At 34.6% G+C, this 17963-nt stretch overlaps 1 protein-coding gene across 3 annotated transcripts; it reads left to right on the top strand.

The window, feature by feature from the left end:
• Window positions 1-5634: 5634 nt before the first annotated feature.
• Window positions 5635-15696, top strand: LOC142607129 (uncharacterized). 3 transcript variants are annotated; one of them, XM_075778552.1, is made up of 14 exons: window positions 5635-5848; window positions 6734-6832; window positions 6976-7103; window positions 7203-7353; window positions 7440-7549; window positions 7869-7952; window positions 8059-8107; window positions 8216-8307; window positions 9589-9724; window positions 10775-10857; window positions 10936-12458; window positions 13824-13937; window positions 14034-14796; window positions 15197-15696. In XM_075778552.1, exons 2-13 carry the CDS (start codon window positions 6740-6742, stop codon window positions 14603-14605), a joined length of 3135 nt encoding a protein of 1044 aa, XP_075634667.1. In that variant the 5' UTR covers window positions 5635-5848; window positions 6734-6739; the 3' UTR covers window positions 14606-14796; window positions 15197-15696. The 3 variants fall into 3 exon arrangements, with proteins under 3 accessions (XP_075634667.1, XP_075634668.1, XP_075634669.1); XM_075778553.1 differs by having other exon boundaries at window positions 10778-10857; XM_075778554.1 differs by having other exon boundaries at window positions 9595-9724.
• The last annotated feature ends 2267 nt before the right edge of the window (window positions 15697-17963 follow it).

The raw sequence follows: 17963 nt of genomic DNA on the forward strand, positions 1-17963 counted from the left end.
CAAAATCAACCAAAAATCAAACACACCTACACACGGACACACCAACAGAGACAGAGATAGCATTTTTGTGAACTTGTGGCTATGGGTTGGTGCTTGGAGGAGATCAAAATGTTTGGGTCAACTAGAACAAATCTTTGTGGATCGGTACTTGTGGATTAATGCTTGTGGATCTGCGTGTTTCAACCGTGGTGGATCGGTGCTTGGATCGTTGTTTGTGGCCGTGAATGGAGAGAGAGTTTCAAATGGGGAATAGAGAGAGAGTTTGAGATAACGTGAATGGAAAGAGAGAGTTTGAGATAAATAATAAAAAAGTGAGGAAAATGTTATTTAAATAAAATAGATGGTAGAATAGACAAACTAATGTGGATATTTTGTAAAAATTGGTGTGTAAAATAGAAAAAGTAGGGTTTTTTTTTTGTTGTTGCAAAATAGACATAAATTTTGTATTGACTGATGCGGTTGCTCTAAGTCATCCCGAAATAATGTTATTACAACTGTGCTATGAGTTGAACCACAACCATGTGAGAGTTTACTTCAAAACTTTTTGGCAAGACCATACAACTATATCACATATAGAATTATACATACTAGAATCTTAAATTAAAATGAGAAAGTCATGGAGCACCATATATGACACTTTGAAAATATGTTAGTGGAATAAGGTTTTGCGAATATGTTAGTGGAATAAGGTTTAATGTTTTATCATGTATGGAAAATACTATGAAAAGTTACCAGAAGATGAAGAATCACAAAATATTAGTCTTGAATTGTGTTGAATCGCTATCTTTTAAAATGATACTTGCTCTCACTCATAAGAAAGTCTACTATTGTATTCCTAACAATTGTATTTATACAACAAAACTTGAATTAAGATTGCTTAGAATTTTAAGTCACGAGAATTATGGATTCTTGAGAGATTATATTTATATTGTTCGATATACTTAGAATTTAATTTCATTTTTTTTATATCATATTATAGAAAGTATGTATTTAAAATATATTGTAGGGAGGTGGTTTATAAAGCCCAAATAAACATTGGGCCGTAGGTTAAAACATGCCTAGAACATATCCTTTCGAAGTGGAAAGTCTCTCTATAGGGCACATACCTCGGAATACAAACTAAAGGTAATCAAAGGGTCAGTAAAAACCTCCCCCAAATACTTGAACCTCGAACTCTGACTCAACAGAACCCGCCACCTTGGAACTGTTCATGAATAACCACATAAACCATCGGAGGTGAATCACTTTGGCCATACTGCCCATGTCAACCTATGTTTTAAGCTACCAAGGAATAGCTTTGAGATGTATGTGGATATTCAAGGATGCTTTTCTGGATCTTCCTGATAGATCTACAACAACCCACCTGACACACTTGCATTAATGCTATAGATATCTGATTAGGATAAGACGGATAAGACAAGAAGCCCCAAAAGTCTTTATTCATCCTAACCTTGAGAAAAGGAGAGCCTAATGGGATAGAAGGCTGCCCAATTAAATTATGACAGCATGTGCTAAATAGCTAAAGCTCATGTTGGAGAAGAAAATGAGGCAAATAAAATAATGGATAAGGAGAGGGAGGGGGAGTATAAAAGGAAAAAGATGGATAGAAAGAGGGGTTGGTTGTTTTTCAAGATTTTGAGAGAGAAGAGAGATACACAACAAGGAATGAAATAGTAAAGTTAGAGCAACAAAATCTTAGATACTATTTCATTAGTAACAAGTTGTTTGGTTCTTATTCAAATCTCTCATTGTGGATTACAGTGAACCCATAATAGAAATTAAATGAGTTCTAATTAACTCAATTGGTAAAACCTTTAATGGTTGAATAAAAGATATGATATGAATGATTTAAGTGTTGCTATGATTGGAGTGGAGTGGATTAGGAGCTGCTATGATCAGGAGTTGTTGTGGCTTTGATCAAGAGCTGCTATGGTTGTAATCAGGTGCTGCTGTGCTGTTGTTGTATGTGTGTTGTTGTGGTAATCTGTTGTAAGTTAGATAATAACAACGCATAAGTTGGGTAGTTAGTAGTTATAAAATTGTGGATTGTTCAGTTAGTTACAGCTGTGTCAAGTGATTGGCCGGGCAGTTAGTTAGTTAGAGGTAGTTATAGTGTTGTATCATTGTAAACCATAGCATTGTCATTCTGTTATAAAGGTGTAATCTGTTAAGGAGTAGGCATTAATGAAGATTGATGTACAATTATCTATTCCTTACTCTCTCTATTCTCTGTCTCTCTCTCTCTGTCTCTATTTACTTCAGCGTTCCATTCATTCTCTAAGGAGGCCTAGTTCCCTCAAACAACTACTGGAATTGCTCCCCTTTTGATTAGGACAAGAACAAGCAAATTCCTATCAAGATTTGGGATACAATCCCTACTTATACAAAAAATTGATTGGTGTCTTAGTCTGATGATAAAAAGCTATTATCAGAAGCAGATGTCATAGGTTGAAACTCTAAAAAAAAAAATAATAATTGTGATTATAAGCGCTGAATTAAACACGCTTTAGTTTCATGCTTCCACATATATAAAGTTGAATTGTTTTAAATACTCTTATAAAAATTATTTTAGTAACTAAATAATTATAATTTGACCATGATATATACATTTAAAAACAACAATAATACCCTTGAATATTTACTTTGGTGTAAATAGTTATATTTTGTTTAAAAATTAACTTTATTTAATTTGTTAAAAAAAGTGAAAAATGATTTAAGTATCACATTAGATATTCACACACATACAAGTTTTGTGGGAATAGATATTTCCTACCAAAAAGGTAGGGGAGTTAACTCTCATGTTTCATGAGAATTGAGATATTCGTGAAAGTTATAATTCTCAAGAATTTTGCCAAATGAACAACCAAATTTTTATGAATTCTCACGTTTTAACTATTCTTATCCCAAGTTCATGCCTAATGAATGGTCATACGTTGAATAATTACTATACTAAATTTTATAATTTCCTTGTATATGAGTATTATAGTAAAAAGCTAAATATAAAACATCTAAATATAATCATCTGTTACTCAAAGCACACTTTTTTTGGGTACAATTTGTAAAATCTAAAATCTCAAACAATTTTGCTAAGAACTTCATTTTGAGTGAACAAAGTAATGAGGAAATAATTTGGGACAAAATCTGGAAGCTATGCAAGAGAGGCTTAAAATGATGCTTTGGCGAGCTCATCAAATGTTCTACCAACCAAAATTTAGATTTTTAGCTCCATTCATGGGTTAGATACAAGCTGCTCTTTATGTAGCCAAGCTCTAAAGACTCTAATCTACCTGATTCTTCATTGCCCCTAGTCTAAGTTGGAGGGTTCAACGGCATGTGAGGCCTTCATACATATGCGATTCAAGAAAACTTAAACAGGGACCTCATCAATCATTTCCTAAACCTCACAGTTGCTTTTGTGTGTCAAATTGATCAAAGGTGATTTCATCCTCTTTGCAGCTTTGGCCATGAATTTCATATGGGAAAGCAAAATCAAGTTGTTCACAATGGGATAATCCCATGTATGCCTAAATTCCAAGAGAAATTTCTCTGCTCTTTCGAAAGCACAAAGAGCAAAGAATTGAGTCCTAAGTATCTTCAAGAGGGACCTCTCAATGGACCATTCCACTTGATAAACCCAATCAAAATTAATTGTGATGCAACGATGTGCAAAAACCATTTGATGACATGCTCAATTGCCAAAGATTGGATAGGATCCGTGGTATTAACATTTGAGAAAAAAAGCAAACACCATGGCCTTTGTTAAAGTAGAAGCAGAGGCCATCAAATGGTTAATCCAATTATCAAAACAGTGAAGCTTGAGCAATTTTTTGTGTAGAAAGTGATTCCAAGTTATGTATAGACACATATAAATGTCTTGGCATTGCTCCTCCTTGGTGAATATCCAATCTAATTGAAGAAATCTATATAATCTCTCTTGATCATTTGAGTCCTATTTCTTCTCTCGGGTCTTTAGAGAGGCAAGATTCTTGACCTATGACCTAGCCGGTGAGCTTTCTTGGCATTGCACTCAAGCAAATAAAAAAATGTGTTACTTTTATAAATGATAATGAATGAAAGGACTAATTTGATAGAAACATTAAAATTTAAGCACTGAAATGACAAAAAAAAAAAATTTAGGTACAAAAATGAAAATTCACTGAAAACTTAAAAAAATGTGATTTGGAGTTTCCCTCCTTTTTGTTCTCGAAAAAATGAAATGAGTAAGCCAATCTAACTCCATGTTTTAGACTTCAGTGGGATGGGTTTGTGTTGACCATTTTTTTGGGAGTATTATTATTGGTGGTGTTTAAAATAAAAGTTATATTACTACTTTTAGCACCACCAATTCTGAAAAGTAAATTGCAATGGTGGAGTTAAACTTAAAAATTTTAGCTCCTCATCTATATTGCACAGTCATTTATAGCTATGCTGTACACTGTAGAAAGAAGCTAATTTTTTATTATTACTAAACCTCCCATTAAAATAATGTTTCTTTCCCTTTTTTTTTTTTTTTTTACTCTTCCCGTTACAAACTTCTCGTTTCCCCCAACCTCTTTGATTCTCTCTTCCTCCATCCCTACCCAGCTTCGACCATCATTCTTTCTTAACTCTCCCCCAATACAAGCCCCAAGCCTCTATCGCTGACCCATTTTCGACATTTGTGTTTGTGTTTCGTCATGGATTTCAAGTTGTGTTTGTGTTTCGGGCATGGGTTTTCGGCCTTTCGGTTTGTGTTTCGAGCTGGGTTTTTGCTGGTTGTTGTCGATTTGTGGGTTTTTTTTTTTGTTTTTTTATTATCTGGGTTTTTGCCCATAGCTCTGCTCTTTTTTTTTTTTTTTTTTTTTGGTTCTTCTACTTTTTTTTGTTATTCTTTGCTGGTTTTTGATGGGTATTGGTTACAGTGGTGGGGTTGTGGCTGTTCAATGGTTCCATGGCTTTGATGGTAGTTGTAGTTGTGTTTTGGCTATTGAATGAAATATTATTTTATTTTAATGTTTATAATCTTTTATTGTGTTAAAAGCTAAAATAAAATCACTAATATTGGATGTTTTGTAAAGTGAGAAAGAAAAATAGATAAAGTAGCTTTTTGTGGTGTCAAATGGCTAAAAAAATAACTCCACCAATGTGGATACTCTCATGGTTAAAAAAGAAACCCTTACCCATACCTGTTTTCATTATTTGGTTCGGATCCAATTTTACAGGTCGATTCACTCTACCTCAAAATCTTTGTTTTTTTAGTCAAGTTTTAGGTAGATAATAATGTGGTACACATTCAACTTTGACTAATTTTTTAAGGATTTATAATAGACTTCAAAAATTTAGGACTTCCTATTAAAAAAAAAAAAAAGTTGGGACTAAAATTGTATATACTGTAATACAAGATGTGACAATACACTGTGAAGTAGTGGAGGAGAGGATCCGAAAGTGTTGAACACTAGAACCGAGTTTCCCCGAACTGGACAAAACTGGAGCAGTGTGGAGACAATACATTATACATTTACATGTAGATGTAGTCGTAGACTCTCAAGTCTTCAAAAAAGTGAAAAGGGGCACATCCCCGCAATTAAGACAAAATCGAAGGGCATTGAGTGGAAGTCCCTAATATTTAAATGACAGCGACGCAGAGAGAAGTGAGAAAAGCTAGCAGCCAAAAAAGCCATCCAAACAACAAAGAGCTCTATCTCTCTCTCTTCTTCTCTCTTTAATAGACCCTTCCTTGTTCTCTCTTTGTGGTTCTCTCTCGCTCTCGCTCTCGCTCTCGCTCGCTGTCCCTGGGTTTTCTATCGTGCGCCTCTCACACAATCTCATCCTCTTACAGATTCGTTGTCTTCTTCTTGATCCCCAAACTGTAAGTCCTTTTTTCCTCTAATCTTCAACCCTAATTTCTCGATCCTTCTACTCCTTCCCAAGATCCCTAATTTTTTTTTTTTTTTAAAACCTCAATCTGCTTTAATTTTTCTTTTTTATTTTCTCCAAAAATTAAAAAGAAATATTTGTGTTTGGAAATCGAGCCTATCGATTTGCTTTTTGATTTGGATGTTGCATGTCAACGATTCGGGGGTTAGATCGTCGATCTTGATTTTTTTGTTAATTAATTAATTAAATTTTTTATTTAATATATGTGTTTGGTGAACTTTCTCTGTTAGATTTTTATTGAATGATCTGTGATATATTTGCGGCGATGATTATTGAATTTCATTTCTTGTTTGTTAATTTTATGTTTAATAGTTGATCGGAAAAATGCCGATATGTTGAATAATTAGGGCTTTTAGGATTTGAAATTGGATTTTTTTTTTCTTGCAAAAAAGGAAGGGCTTTAGCAGTGGTTTGCAGATATTAGCTTTGTTGCAATATATCATATTTGTCAATGTGAATGTGGACCAAGTAAATTGGGCAATTGATTATCAGTAGCTTCCAGCTATGAGCTATCAAAAACTTCACTTTTTACTGTCCAAATCTTAAAAAAAAAAAAAGAAGAGGAGGAAAGTGATTTCATTTCGTGTGCGGAAATTGAAGGATTTAGCCCCTGGATCAACTGGGCTCAGTGAAGTGATGGGATTCTTATTTATTTTTGCGCTTGATAATTTAAAGGCTTTAAATTTGCAATTGTTGTTGTACCAAAACGAGAACAATGAGTTTTTATTTGCAAATTGAAGCATATTGAACATGTTGGCTGTACAGTTTCATTGTTAGAATCTTTAAATTTGTGCTTTTTTTCCTGAATTTTTATCAGGCAATCATGAGTGATGAAGGAGAAAGGACTTGTCCTCTCTGCGCAGAAGAGATGGATTTGACTGATCAGCAATTGAAGCCGTGCAAGTGCGGCTATGAGGTTTGAGACTGTTTATTATTTTACACTGGAGAAGGATTGTGTTTTTCTCATAGTAGGAAGAATTGATACTAATTCCTGTTTCACATTTCTAATAAATTTGCTTTTGTTAATGTTATGCTGAAGCTTTGTTCACTTTGTCACAGATATGTGTTTGGTGTTGGCATCACATTATGGACATGGCTGAAAAGGATGACACAGAGGGGCGGTGTCCTGCATGTCGTTCACCTTATGATAAGGAAAAAATTGTTGGGATGGCTGCAAACTGTGAGAGGTGGTTATTCTTTAAACATTGTAACAACTGCCAAGAAATTGATAGCAGCATTTTTTTTTTTTCTGTTTTCATTTTATTTTAATTTTAATTTCATTGCAGGTTGGTGGCCGAAATCAGTTTTGAGAGAAAAAAAGGCCAGAAGGCGAAGACCAAGTCGTCTGATGGACGTAAGCAACTTAGCAGTGTTCGAGTGATTCAACGGAACCTTGTCTACATAGTCGGCTTGCCTCTTAATCTGGCAGATGAAGATGTACTCTCTCTCTCTTATATCTGTACCTTTTCAGTTGAGTTTTTTGGAGGAGCACTTGAATATTTCTTCTTTAATGTTTTATGCAGCTTCTCCAGCACCGTGAATATTTTGGTCAGTATGGTAAGGTTCTAAAAGTGTCCATGTCTCGGACAGCTGCTGGTGTAATTCAACAATTTCCAAACAATACATGTAGTGTGTAAGTTTCTTAATGTTTGTTTTGTTTGGTTACCGAACGCACCCAGTATGAAACATTTTGCTTTTGCTGTTTGAAATTTTATTATATTAGTTTTTACCTGGAAATGTAAAGTAAAAGTGCTGCTTTAATTTTTATTATATATGTACGATAATTTGTCTTTATTGTATTTAGCTTTTACAATTTTTTCCCCTTCTCATATTTACAGTCTCCTGTTCAATGGGGTTCTGAGCTGTTTAATATTTTTAATTTTTATGTATTTTTTATTAACTTTTTCAGAGTTATCTGTATTATTCTTCTTACTAAATATCAATGCATTCAGATATATTACTTACTCAAAAGAGGAGGAAGCGATTCGTTGTATTCAAAATGTACATGGGTTTATTTTGGATGGTAGACCATTGAAGTAAGTGCATGATTATGTTTTTTTAAACATGCTTCTTTCATCAATGGGTTGGATGACTATGCACCATTTTAGTTGTAAGCTTAATAACGTTCGAAGTTTGTATCAGGGCTTGCTTTGGGACTACAAAGTATTGCCATGCTTGGCTGAGAAATGTGGTATGAATCATTACTTTCTAGATTGGTCTTATGACTTATTAGCAAATGTTTTTTTCCCCTCCAAGTTTAGTGTAATCTAATTGGGTATGAAACATCTATTTGGTACAGCCTTGCACCAATCCTGATTGTCTCTATTTGCATGAGATTGGTTCTCAAGAGGATAGTTTCTCTAAAGATGAAATAATTTCGGCATATACAAGGTATATTTATGATTGTGTACTGTATAGTAATTTTGAAGTTAAAATTTTTTTTTTTTCCAAGCCTCTTCCTATGGGCTGTCTAATGTAGTCGAAGACCTTACCTCATTATAATGCATACATTGTCTGTTTGGCTAGAGCTTATAAGCTCTGCTTTTAGCTTGTATGTACAACTTTTTAAAACCTTACTTTTTTTCTCACTTTTTTGAATTTCGTGTATACTTTAGCACACTTTCAGCAAAAAGTTTCTAGCAAAAAACTAAATAAGTTGTTCCCAAATGGACTAGTGAAACCTAAATATCAGAAATATGATAATTCTAGACCATCTTTGAGTTATTATTGTAACAATTGGAAATTCCACTAGTGGGATATGCAAGGTAGTCAAAGGCGAAAGGCGACCTTGAGGCGCCAAGGCCTTGTATCGCCCGAGGCGTGAGGCGACAAAAAGGCGCTAGCCCGAGTAAAGCGAGGCGCCAAATTGTTAATATATTTATTTTACATATAGAACTTCAATCATATGTACTTAGTGTATCATAATATTATAATGAAGTGTTTTTCAATGTGTAGCATGAAGAAATTAGGTCTATCAAATTATTTCAAACTAGGATTAATATGGTTTAGGCTCTATTAGTTAGTTCTAACAATACATTTTACAATAAGCTTCTATATAACAATAAGTCTTACAAAACAAATTTGTAAATTAATTTAACTAAAAATAGGTTTCATAACATGCCTATTGAAATTAATAGTCTAAAAATAGGTTTCACAACAAACTTCTATAAAAAAAAAAAATTAAAATTAAAAAAAAAAAAACTTGAGGCTCTCACCTTAGCGCCTTTTTCATGGCTTTAGGCGGCCGCCTTGCTCGCCTAGGCTCTAAAGGCGAGTGCCTCACTAAAGGCGCCTCGCCTTAGAGCCTTTGAGGCGCCTTAGTGGCGCCTCACCTTGCCCGGGCGCCTAGGCGAGCGCCCGGCTCACCTTTGACTACACTGGGGATATGTAAAAATGAGATTAGAATTCTGAAAGGCTTACATCTAAGAGTGCATGCTTGTCATTTCTAGAACTGAATAGAAATTTCAAGTTATTGGTGTAGTATAGGATGTGGTTAGAGTTTGCCTTTTTGAATAGTAAAAATTTGGTAGGAAATGCAGCTGAAAAGTTGTTTATATATGTGTTTGGGTGTTCATCTTGCAAAATCTTTCAAATGAATTTCCTGCTTTGTGCTGCTTGATAGTTGTGGTGCCTTCATTGCATGATTAATTAACTTGCATAGTGTTTTTAAAGGAGTAGAGTTCAACAAATTACTGGTGCTGCAAACAATATGCAACGGCGTGCGGGGAATCTTTTGCCACCACCAGCAGATGAATATTGCAGTAACAGTTCTGCTTCTGCAGCAAAACCTATTATCAAAAGTACAAGTGTAAGATAATACACCATAAAATCATAAGCTTTTTGCTTTACACTACTCAAAATATTATCTGGATTTTACTTTATTTTTGTTATCGTTATTGTTGCTTTTATATAGTTGTGTTGGTGTGTGTGCATGTGTACTTTTCGACAAAGCAACCCAACGCTTAACAAAATTCTGACCAAATTATGTTTGACATTTCTTTAGACAACTTTTTAAATTAATTTAGGTATGGTCTTTATTACAAATTCTTTAATTGAATATTTATTTATTTATAGTTATTAAATAAATATGTATCGTATACAATATTTTTAATCGAAAATATTTATGCTTACATGTACACTTCATTTTCCTAGAGTATATAAGAATAAAGTGGAGGGTGAGGTCATTAGTTCAACACTTTTTTTTTTATTGGTAAGTTACAGTTATTGGTTCAGCACTCATTGAATGTGTGTAACTTGCTAATCAAAATATTGGCTTCTGGCATTCATACTCAGTGATTTGATCAAAATATTGGTTCAGCACAATGATTTTAGTACTCCTGTCCCATTATGTTTGTCCACTTTAGAAAATTCAACTTTTCAAGGGAACATCATTTAATGCATTCTCTTTGAACTAAAAAAATTTCAGTTCAAAATTACCATTATTTAACTCTTAACAAAGAAAATGGAAAAGAATTGTTGACTTTCCAAATAAAGTAAATGTTAGGGTGGGAAGGTATAAAGATTGTGGTTATCAACTTTTCACAATCGACAAGTATTTTGGGACATCCCAAATGGCTATGGTTGGGACCAGAATTCAGGAAACATATAATAATTATTAGTGCTAAAGTTATATCTAGCATTCATGATATTTAAATAACCAACTTTATGATTTGACTCAGAGATGAATGATTATGATTCTTCACCAAACATTATTCCATGCAACATAGGAGTGAATGATGTTATTAGCGAATATATGGGATTTATAGAACATTAACTCTTGTTATTCAGCTTTCATAATTGTGATGGAAAACATCAGCATCTATGTTGATGTTAACTGAAATTGGTTACTTTTATCTAGCAGAATGTGGTGAGTGTTGTTAGAGTTTCTCCACCAAATTCAAGTTCTGGTAGCCCGATAGCTCTCCCTCCTGCAGCCTCATGGTATGCAATTTTGCTAGGTTTGGCCTTAATTTTGTTGATGATAATTACTTGTCTTAAAAATTTGATTACTTGTACCAGGGCAACACGTGCTCCAAATGGTCAGCCACCAGCTGCCAGTATAACAAGTGCAAATGGGCCTTCCAAACAGAAAACTGAAGCAGTTAGTAGTACATTGGTATTTTCATCAACAGTTGCAGGCACAATTCAGGCTTCCACATTGCATGGTGATGGCAGCAAGAAGCCAACATTAAATGAAGATATTCAAACCATAAACCCTCAAAGTAAATCCGAATCATTGAAACCCTTGAAACAGCATACAAGTATGGATTGCCTAACCAATCCAACTGAGAAACCTGCCATACCGGATGGAACTCATGCTTCTTTATCATTGAGCAATGAGTTATCTTGTCCACCGGCATCCAAGGACAATGATGGAGGCATTAATATGCCACCAGACATTACAGATTCTGCGTATAATACAGGGCATTCTTGTGCTTCTGTTCCTGAAAAATTAGGCGTGGTTGCTAGTGGACAGATTCAGAACTTATCTTCTGTTATGTCTTCGATAAGCATTGATGGAATTGCAAGAGATGAGCACTCCGGTGTAGTCAGACCTAATAGTTCAGAGTCTGATCCTGTTTTGATTAAAGCGCCTGGAATTCAAGGGTTACAGCAACATTATGCTGAGCAATACAGAGAACCTGCAAGCACAACAGTTGGGAAAGCTACCCCAATTAATGGGGTGTATGCATTAAGTGAACAATGCGACTGGAGATCAGATTCAAATGGTCAAGTAGCACAGGATAATGCTTCTGAAGTGGAAGATGATGTACTATCTTTTGATAGTCAAAGACTGAAGGATCCGGAAGTTGTGAGTAGGGCTACGTATTTGCCTAATTCAGCTAATTCACTCCATGCTTCAAGATCTCATCCATTGCCACATAGTGAGGTATACAGTGCAGTTAGGTTAAACACTGATCATCCAATATCATTGGATAGTAGAATTAGTGAAGGCTCACTTCTGCATTCATCTAGCATTTCGGTATTATCTAATGGTTTCCCTGAGAACTTGGTTAGCAATGCATCTGGTTCGGATAGGTCCTTGGATCGCTCCTTTTTACTTCCAAATGAAGAGAGAAGGAATCCGATGGGACGCTTTCTGAGTGATGTAGCTAATGGTGACAGCAATGCTGCTATTGATAGAGGAGAGAGCAGTATAATCTCAAATATATTATCATTGGACTTTGAGTGGAATGAATCATTGGCATCCCCTCAGCGTCTAGTTAAATTGTTGGGTGAAAGAGATAAAGAGTCTGGTTCTCTTAAAATGTCAAGTTCTTGGAAAGGACAAAATAATAATAATCAGTCCAGGTTTTCTTTTGCAAGGCACGAGGAATCAAGAAATCAAGTATTTGATGTACAACCATCTTTTAATGCAATCGAGCAATTTCCAAAGAGCCGTTCATATAGCCAGGATTTTGCTGAAAGAGATCTGTACATGGATAAAATTGGAATTGGCAATGGTTTCCCTTCCCGAAATTTTGAAGAATCTGAATTTTTTACTAGCAGTCATCCTGTTATCTCTTCTAGTAAGCTTTCTGGTGAGTCTTGTTTTAGGTATCTTTGAATTTTTATTTACCTCCTATGATTTTATGTTGGTAAACCTAAGTTATATAATTGCATCTGCTTTTGTGTGATGTTTTCTTGATCATCGTGGTTCTATGTTTGTAAGCATCTGCTTGCCATTATAATGATAGCTTGTAAGTTGTAATTGGTTTGGTTATGCTTTCCTCACACACATGACTGAGTCTAGATGTTGATCTTGATCATGAATGTATGTGTTTTTGGTATTTTCTACATTTGAATTTGGGGTGCTGGCAAATAAAGTTGGCTAGGCAGTGCTTCAGTCATTGGTGTGTGTTGAAGGAATTTGTGCCAGTTCCTATGTTTTGTTGTGTGTGGGCCCTATTAAGTGATTATACCAGCTATTAGTGTGAAATCTCCTGTATCTTGTCCTATACTAGCACGTTTGTCTTATCATTTGATGAAAATTCATAATATATCTCTGTTTCCTTTTTATAATCTTTTTATTAGGTTCAATGAGGTATTTCTCTTTGCTGGAAGGAAAAAAATGACATGTTGAACTTTATCAATTTTGCTTTGAATTAGGTTTTTGATGTCTAATATTTTTGCAGAATTTTAGAAGTGATGCTGCTATGTAGTCCAATATTTCTGGGTGGAACTCAGTTAAATAACATGTCCTTAATTTACTGTTGAAAGCTACCACATGATCTCCTGCCCCCCCAACCGGAGAGAGAGAGGATTGTTTGTTACAGACATTTTGTTTTGTAGTGTGCAAATAGATTAGGTCACTACTTATCAAAAGAAAGAAAATGCTGTATGACTAGTTTGCCCTTCCAATTCTAGATACTGCACTATGTTTGTGGTTTCAATGATTTGGGGGCATGGAAATATCTTTTGTGCTTTGACATGTATGCAGGATTTCATACATGTCAACTTCAGAGTTCCCAAAATCTTTTCTGGTTTGCATGTGAAGGTGTCAGAAAGATTACAAAACACCTACCAGTAATATATTTTCAATCCTAATAGATCTGAAAGGGAAATAGGATCTTTAGGACAGTTCCTTTGCCACATACTAGATATGGATCTATGAGTCCCGTTACTCCGTGTGAAAAGGCATGCATTGTGCGTGTCTAACATGGTTGAACAATGGTGGTGATCATCTTGGATTTTTGTTAAACTGCTGGTGAAGGTGGATGGCATAAAATTGGTTGTTCACTTGTTATGGTTATGCCAAAAGTTAAATCTATTGGATATTTTCTCTTTATTCTACTTAAAAAAACTTAAAAACAATTTTGGTTTGTCATGTGATATAATGTGTTTATGTGGAAATGGTAATTTTTTGCCTACCATCTCTTCATGTTTTTCTTACCATTGTTGATCAGGTGTTTCGAGAGCACAAATTTCTGCCCCTCCTGGATTCTCGGTTCCAAGCAGGGCACCGCCCCCTGGTTTTTCATCTAATGAGAGAGTGGACCAAGCTTTTGACCCAATGGCTGGTTAGTTATAATATGTTTGTGCTGATCTTTTAACAGATTGTTATAGATATATTCTGTTCAAAATGATAAAGTATTACTTTTGTATTTCTCTCTCAGGAAATCATCTGCTTGACACTTCCTCCTTGTTGAGAAATTCATATCATGCACCGACCTCTGGAAATATTGGTAATTCCGGGGATATTGAGTTCATGGATCCTGCAATTTTGGCTGTTGGTAAAGGGAGAATTCAAGGTGGGCTTGGCAATCCGGGCTTGGACATGAGATCAAATTTTTCCCCACAATTAAGTGCCTTTGAAAATGATGCAAGAATGCAACTATTGATGCAAAGATCACTCTCCCCGCAACAGAACTTAAGATTTTCTGACATTGGAGATAATTTTTCTCACCATAGTGATTCTTATGGCATTTCCTCCAGGCTTGTGGATCAACCACAAGTGAATAATATATCCCCTTTTGCACAGCTGCCCCTCCAACAGTCTAGAAGTGCGCATATGTCTAATGGCAACTGGGACAATTGGAATGAAGTTCAAAGTGGAAACAGTTTGGTTATGGCTGATCTTCTAAGAAATGAAAGATTGGGATATAACAAATTTTACAATGGTTATGAAGATTCAAAGTATCGGATGCCCAGTTCTGGTGATCTCTATAACAGGACATTTGGGATGTGATTCTTGTCGCTTGTCAGAATGATATATCTTTTACTTGGCTGGCAATATTATGCTTAAACAGAAAAGTGAAAATAATCTTTTGCAATGTGGTGGCACTGTATTGAGAGGATGTACTGACTCATAACTGGTCTCGTTGGGCAGCCTGATGAAGGATCAATCTCCCGAAAAATATGGGGTCTGGTTGCCAGTGGGTAAGGATGAATATTATTTGCTTTTGAATAATAACGATCTTTTGGGTGGCTGCATTGATTTTGTGTTTCACCTCTTATCCCTTTCTTTTCCACACAACCGTACACCATATCTGTTCTATGAGGAAGCGTTTACATTTCTGTTTCTCCGAACACTTCCTCTTCCCCCCACTTTGAGTATTCTCTTTTGGCCTGCGTTCATGCTTAGTGTCTGGTATAAATCGTCTGATATCAAGGTGTTTGCATTTTCCAATGCTCTGTGAGAACAACCTTTTCGTTCTCTTATGTTCCCTTCATTAGGAACCTTAAGGTTTACAAATCAATGGCTTTTCATTGTTAATTTTGGTATTTGAAAATTGTTCTCTCTTATTTATTGTTGTATATCATTTTCCTATATCTGCAGGTGAATGAAGCTGCGATTCTACAAAGTAACATGACATTGTAACATTTGATGGATGGGAAAGGGTTGTTATTAAGTGAATGCTTTTAATGATCCATTTGGCAAGCAGACGCTCCTGATATTTTCTCCTAGTTTCAGAAAAGAGTTGAAATCAATGTTGCTCTCACTCACCAATTAAGCGGATGGAATCTGACCTTAACTTCTTTCTTTTTTAATTTTGGAGTTCTATACTACTACCTTCACAGTTCTACTACTTTGTATGAAGTGGCCGGACCCTGAGTGGTTTGAGTTTTGGGGGAAAAAATGCCCCTACAGTTTTTACAATATGACAATCTTATCACATGTTTCATCTACATTCTTTTGTGGTTTGGACGTATACATGTTTAGATGTTTCGAGTCTTCCGATTTGTCATGCTTCATGTTTCGAAGTTGAATACATTTCTTAAAAAAAAAAGGTCAAATATACATTGTTCTGATAATGATTAGTGTTTCAAAAATTTTCATGAGGACTGTTAGTTGGAAGAAATAGAATTTTTATTTATATATTGTGGGTTAATGAATCTGGCCATTTTACATCAAAATCTGATCGATTAATTTTTCCCCAATAGTCAATTCACATCATAATATCAGTTAGGTCTGGTCTTTCTCCATCATCTGTAATTTCTCTTTGGTAATGAAAGGTTCTTGAGGCTGTAAATGTGTATATATATTTATGAGGTTAAAATTTTTGTTCTTTTTTCCCTTAATAAAAAATTAGTGCTGTAATTGTAAGTTTTATATATAGTTAATTTAAGTATTTTATAAAAGAGTTGGGTTCAAGTTATTGAAAATTGGCAAACATGTTAAAAATATATAGAACATGTAATTTAACGGTTGAATTTTTAAAATATTAATTCAATAACAAGTTATTAGGTAGTGTAACATTGCTTAGAGTTACACTATGTGTAACTTGAATTCAACTCTTTATAAAAAAGGTCTTATAGTTTATATAAATTTTTCAATGACGGTTGTTTATGCAAGTGCTAGATAATTTAAATAAGTTTGACTTAGATTTTTTCTAGTAATTCTTTTCATGATGAATGTTAATGATGAGAGGCATAATCATAATTACTAACTTCAACTGAGAAGATATATATATCTCTTTCTATTTTTCAAAAGAAAAAAAAAAAACCTCTATTGAATATTTTTTATTCATTTAAGTTGTGTACTACTAACTAAACTCTATTAGATAGTTGTACTATATCCACCATTATAACCAATGGAACCTCTTCAAACTCGGCCAAAATAATAATAATAATAATAATAATGATAATAATGGAACTTAAATATCCACTATTATAACCGATGGAACTTCTTCAAACTCAGCTAAAATAATAATAATAATGGAACTTACTCGAGTCGTACACAGGTAGACTCGTAATTATTGAGTTTAATAGAATAATAGATCTGCTTTATATCCATAGCGTTATCAACTCCGTTTACAATAAATAAATACTTATTGTTGCATCAACGAATAATAATAATAATAATGCATCTTCTCAGATGCATTTAAATTTCCGCCACATTGTTGAGGAAATTTGAATGCTCTACTCAGGTTAGAGATAAAGCAGCAGCCATGCATCGAACTCGTATGTGGTCTGTTAAATCTTTATTAGGCTGACTGGAGGTGAAATATTAATTGCTGAATCAGTTTTCAGAAAAGTCATGCAAGAATTTTGTTTACATATCAACAAAAATTTGAAAACAAGTTTTTATTCATTTATTTTTTTAAATGATTTTATACGTGGTTGTATTGGTAATATATATATAGGCTTTGCCGGGTTCTTCAATGATACCGCAAGAAATAAAGTAATTAAATCTGTAAGTATGAGGATGAAAATTCAAAATTAAAGCAATGTAAACGGCCCAAATCCTAAAGACCTCGTGGTTTTGTAATTGATTCGGCCCAAAGGTCCAAATAATTTTCTTTTCATATTCTATTTCTCCGTTCTTTCAATTTTATCTCCTTTTTCTTTACCACAAAATTTAGGTTGACTAACAAAAATAGTTTTTAACCACCAGTACATGGACCAAGAAATACACACTTCTTTTGAACATCTTCCGGTTCAAAAAAGCATTGTCATCTTGGTAATTAATTGTGTGCAAAACGTATTGCAGTTTTATTGTCCATGAAAACCATTTGTTTTACTTTTTACCATCTGTTGAGATTGAGTTGTACGTGATTATTAATTGATAAGGAGTTGGGGAAATAATTTAACTCCAGATCGTCCATGGCTGTCGTCTAGAGTTGAAAAGGGGCAACAACGACGTTCAACATGGCAAACAAGATGAGCCGATTGAGGATAGTTGTCCATATACAAGGATTTTCCATAGGAAAAACCCATGGACGACCCCACAATACTTAGGAAAATTCCAAGTATAATTCACTTACACAAGCGGCCATGGGTTAACATTCCAAGGCATGAGCAAAACCTGGACTCACCACTGTGCCACCCAATTGAGAGTTTAACCGTCAATAGCAGTTACAGAAGGATGGAACATAACTCCCACGGCGGTTGTGGAAGTTACCCTTGAACCCGCTGATTTTCTAAAATATAGGGGAAGTTGCAAATCTAATAACTACTTTTGAGGCACACTATATAAACGCCCATTTAGACCAGATAAATGTACGTTTTTACAATTTCAAAAAAGTTGGAACTCCAAAACTTGAGAGAGAAACTAACTTTACCATCGGAGAGTTATTGGCCGGCCCACCCCGGTCACCTTTGAC

Source organism: Castanea sativa, chromosome 8, assembly GCF_040712315.1.
Source record: "Castanea sativa cultivar Marrone di Chiusa Pesio chromosome 8, ASM4071231v1".
NCBI classification, from domain to species: domain Eukaryota; kingdom Viridiplantae; phylum Streptophyta; class Magnoliopsida; order Fagales; family Fagaceae; genus Castanea; species Castanea sativa.